Below are 5,000 nucleotides of genomic sequence, written 5' to 3'. Positions count from 1 at the left end.
GCTTAAGCTAGTCCTCAGGCGATTTGTGTATAAGCTTACTCTGGTCAGAAAGCCGTAAAGTCTGAATTTCGAGTCATTCGAGAGTGGAAACGAAAGGCAAAAATGTGAAAGAGATGAGAAAATAGAAAGGATGTGGAATTGAATAAAGGGGAGAGAATGATAGGTAAAAATAAAGAAGGGAAGAAAGAGAGAGAGGGAGAGAGGGAGAGAAAGTATGGAGGGGAAAAAGAAAGAAATATAGGGAAAAAAAATATTGATGGCTATGCGGCAAGTGAAGGTAAAAATAAAAAAAAGAGTAAGGAGATAGAAGGAAAAGAAAAAAAGTAAAAAAAATAAGAAAAAGAAAAAAAAGAAGTATGAAGGAAGAAAAAAAAAAGAACTATGAACAAAGAAAAGAAAATAAATATCAAGCAGCAACTGAGAGTTAAAAAAAAAAAAAAGGAGTTAAGAAAAAAAGTGGTTGCGGCGAAGAGATTTAACTTATAGCACAGTTGCTCGGAAATGATAATCAGTGGTCAATACACAATGGGAAAGGAAAGGAATGATCTCTCACGCACGTCTTCCCCTTCTCCTGTTTCTAACACTGTTGCTCCACCTCTCCCTCGCCCTCTCTCTCTCTTTCATCATGTGGTTTCTCTGTTTCATAATGTCTGAGTTCTCTTTCTCTCTCTCTCTGTCTATTTGTCTGTCTGCCTGTATGTATGTCTCTCTCTCTCTCTCTCTCTCTCTCTCTCTCTCCTCTCTCTCTCTCTCTCTCTCTCTCTCTCTCTCTCTCTCTCTCTCTCTCTCTCTCTGTCTCTCTCTCCCCTCTCTCTCTCCTCCCTCCATCTCTCTCTAACTTTCTCTTTCCCTCCCTCCATCCTTTATTCTCTACCTCCCTCACTCATTCCCGCCTTCCCTACCTCCTTCTCTCCTTTCGTCTTCCTTCCCTTCCTCCCTCCCTCCCTCCCTCCCTCCCTCTCTCTCTCTCTCTCTCTCTCTCTCTCTCTCTCTCTCTCTCTCTCTCTCTCTCTCTCTCTCTCTCTCTCTCTCTCTCTCTCTCTCTCTCTTAGATTTTTAGAAAGAAAGACAAATAGTCAGTAAGATTAGCAGAACGCCATATAGATAGACAGCTTAATAGATAAATAGACAAATAAGAAACAGACAGATAGAGAGATGAGTAGATAGATAGACATGAAGGCAAATAAACAGAAAGAGAGAAAGCGAGATAGGCGTCGAGGAAGAAGCAGAGGGAATGATCATTCGGATGACTCGTGATATTCTTTCAACTTTCAAGCAAAGAATTTACCTTAAAAAAAAAGAAGAAATATTAGTTGGATATACACATGAAAAAAAAAAATGAGAAAAAGTGTGAAATTGAGGAGTAAAAACCAATCCCATTTTTTTGTTTGTTTTCTTTTGGATGTTTCTAGAAGAAAAAAAAAAAGGGGGGGGGGGGAGAAGAGAAAGGGAAAATGGTAAATGATGAAACAAACCGTCAAAGATGAATGTCTTCCATTTTTCTGATCCGTTAACCAGGGTTTTCGTTATCTTGTCATCTTACTTGTATGGATATTCCTTTTGCCGCGGTAGTTCTCGGCCTTCTTGAAGTAGCGGAGGACGGTCTCGTATCCCCAGCCCGGGTTGCCCATGGCCTCCCAGTTGTCGAAGTCCCGCCTGTTGCCTCGCACGTACATCATCCAGTTGAGGACCGAGGAGCCCCCCAGACATCGGCCGCGCGGGAACGGACACACCTGCAGGGGAGGGGAGGTTAGGCCGAAATATTGGCGTGGAGAGCGTCATTTTGTTTTAGTTTCGGATATCTTCGTGTGATTGCAATGCTCCGGGGCGAAAATGATGATAAAAAAACGGGAAGGAGGTATAATTGAAACTGTGCGAACCGCGCTTACATGGTCTTGGTAGGCCCTGTGGCTGAAGCGCTGCGGGACGGTGCGGAAATTCCAGTCGGCTTCGCCCTCGAGAAGCGCTATGTTGAAGGCGGGCACGAAGCTCTCGGGGGGCGGCGGGCCCCCGGACTCCAACAGCAAAATCCTCCAGTTAGTGACTTCTGACAACCTCGCTGCCAGGATTCCTCCGGCTGTTCCGGCTCCCACTGTTCGGGTAAAGATCATTGAGCTGTAGAATTGGTGCTTTTTTTGGTGGCTACACTCTACGACTTTCACGCTCCGATGCACAGACACTATCAATTTGTACCTAGAGTACGACACTTCTACGGCGTGCGATATGCTATGACGTCACGGTGGCAATCTAATGTCGCCTACTCATTCTCTGTGAAAGTTTGCTGTATATGTCATTATTGCGCACGGCCGCTATAGCTGTCAATATGGAATTCTATGGCCATGATATCAGTTACTTGAAGTAACTTGAAGTTACTTCAAGTTACTTGTATTGTGTGTGTAAAAAGCGTGAAACTGTGCTACCGCAACAATAATTCCTCTCACTCTCACTCTCACTCTCGCTCTCGCTCTCACTCTCACTCACATTCGATGACGAATTCACTACAACCATTCCATACTTAAACAAAAGAGAAAACATTACTTAAAAAAAAACACCATAACACCATACTCACCCACAATGAAATCATACTGGTCCGAGAGGTTGCTCGTCCCATAGTTGTGTTCGCCAGCTTCCCTGACCACGGATAAGACTATCATCCGGAGCAACGCCGTCGGCACCGCCCTTATTAAGTTGGTTATCATTTTCCCAAACTTCGATGAACCAAAGAAAAAAAAAACCCTTTTATCTATATTTTTTTGTGTCTATTTTCTCTTGTGTTTGGTCTCAATTATATCGTTCACTTTTACTTCTACGCTGGTAAGGGTTCGGGTTCTGTTGTCATCTGTTCTCCAGAAATTCTTTGGGTGTGCTTGGCCAGCTGCTCCTCTGGTTACGTAGACATTTCGCACCTGGGATCTGGAAATTATAATAACAGATTTTTTTACGTGGCTGCTGGCACTCGCGGTTTACGAACAGGTAATTATCCTGGATGCGTTCCCTAAAGGCTTAAGAGAGAGAGAGAGAGAGAGAGAGAGAGAGAGAGAGAGAGAGAGAGAGAGAGAGAGAGAGAGAGAGAGAGAGAGAGAGAGAGAGAGAGAGAAAGAAAGAGAAAGAGAAAGAGAAAGAGAAAGACAGAGAGAAAGAAAGAAAGAGAAAGACAGAGAGTGCTAGAAAAAAATAAAATAAATATAAGGCTACAGAATAAAAAAGCATCCTCAATAGATCATATTTTCGGCTGGTTGATGCAACGCTACCTTCCTCTTGTTAAGTAGCGTACGCAGGCAGAGGCACACCGTAAGCGCATTCTTGTGTACTGGCGATATGAAGCACAACCGCAATACTGAAGGAAACTATGTTGTGGCTGTGTTAAATAATCAGACAGGCACTGCTGAGATTGCCCTTAATGATGAAATAAACACCACTGTGGTTGTACTTGCGATCGTGTTTAACCATAAACCAAATACCAAATGTATCTGTGATTAACAAAAAAAAGTAAAAGTCTTTTGTGCCTGTACTTCATCACACATGTCTTCTTCTCACGCTAAAACATTTGTGATTTTGCTTGCCTTTGCATTCTGTATCCCTTTCCCTTTACTCCTGGGACTCTTATCGGGGAAGGTCCCTCGATGCTCCTTCCATTATCTTCATGTGTAGTCTGTTCATCGAAAAACAAACGGGTTCTTCCCCTGAGAGCTTTTCCTAGTGATGCCTACACTAATATGATATTTTGTGTGTAATCATCAGACCTCTTTCCCAGAGAGAGAGAGAGAGAGGGAGAGGGAGAGAGGGATGGAGGGAGGGAGGGAAGGAGGGAGAGAGGGAGAGATAGAGAGAGAGACAGAAAGACAGACAAACAGAAAGACAGACAGACAGACAGACAGAAAGAAACAGACAGAGACAGATAGAGGCAGACAGACATAGAGACAGACAGAAACATCCAGCCAGAGATAGACAGACAGACAGAGACAGATAGACAGTAAGTCACGATCCCGAGAGAGAGAGAGAGAGAGAGAGAGAGAGAGAGAGAGAGAGAGAATGAGAGAGACAGATAGACAAACAGAAACAGCCAGTCAGAGATAGACAAACATACAGCAAGATATAGACAGACAGACAGAGACAGACAGACAGAGAGTCAGGGCCGAGAGAGAGAGAGAGAGAGAGAGAGAGAGAGAGAGAGAGAGAGAGAGAGAGAGAGAGAGAGAGAGAGAGAGAGAGAGAGAGAGAGAGAGAGAGAGAGAGAGAGAGAGCGATAGACAGACAGACAGACAGACAGACATTTAGACAGATAGACAGACAGAAACATCCAACCAGAGATAGACAAACAGACAGAGACAGATAGACAGAGAGTCAGAGAGACAGACAGACAGATATATAAACAATTAAATAGATAACACACAGGCATAGATATATATAAGATATGATATATTTACATTTTTTTCTGTCATTTTTTGGCTAAAAGAACTGTTGCGTCATTGCTTGTACATTACTGACTTTCTTTACTTTTACTTCCAAGCCTTTAGTTTTATAAATAGACCGCATGAAATTACATGGTGCACTCGTCAGTAAACGGTTTGGACATCTATCTACATCTTTATCTAAATCTTTGCCTCTCTCTCGGTCTCTCGCTCACCCTCTCTTTCTCTGTCTGGCTGTCTCTTTCTCTCTCTCTCTCTCTCTCTCTCTCTCTCTCTCTCTCTCTCTCTCTCTCTCTCTCTCTCTCTCTCTCTCTCTCTCCTCTCTCTCTCTCTCTCTCTCTCTCCTCTCCTCTCTCTCTCTCTCGCGTGCGCGCGCGCGCTCTTGCTCTTTCTCTATCTCAATTTATCTACACACACACACACACATTTCTATCTGTCTGTAGTAGGTGCTACACGTACAGACAGATAATATAAATGTATGTAATGTTATGATATGTAAATATATGGAATCGGTAGCTCGATGAATCCATTTGAATTTTTCTTCAAAAAATTAATTAGCCCTTCGTAATCTCTCCAGATTGAAAATAT

General features: G+C 43.0%; 1 protein-coding gene across 1 annotated transcript in view; it reads right to left on the bottom strand.

Annotated features, from left to right (window-relative positions):
* LOC119595765 (glucose dehydrogenase [FAD, quinone]-like) overlaps nucleotides 1-5,000 on the bottom strand; it is a 19,407-nt gene that overhangs the window by 12,607 nt on the left and 1,800 nt on the right. The window contains exons 2-4 of the mRNA XM_037944906.1: nucleotides 2,570-2,913; nucleotides 1,890-2,092; nucleotides 1,544-1,733 (exon numbers count right to left, since the gene is read on the bottom strand). Coding sequence (XP_037800834.1) covers nucleotides 1,544-1,733; nucleotides 1,890-2,092; nucleotides 2,570-2,699 — 523 coding nt within the window. The 5' untranslated portion in view covers nucleotides 2,700-2,913. The remainder of the gene's footprint in view (nucleotides 1-1,543; nucleotides 1,734-1,889; nucleotides 2,093-2,569; nucleotides 2,914-5,000) is intronic.

Source organism: Penaeus monodon, chromosome 36 (assembly GCF_015228065.2).
Source record: "Penaeus monodon isolate SGIC_2016 chromosome 36, NSTDA_Pmon_1, whole genome shotgun sequence".
In the NCBI taxonomy this organism is placed as follows: Eukaryota; Metazoa; Arthropoda; class Malacostraca; order Decapoda; family Penaeidae; genus Penaeus; species Penaeus monodon.
This window is presented reverse-complemented; position numbering and strand designations above follow the sequence as displayed.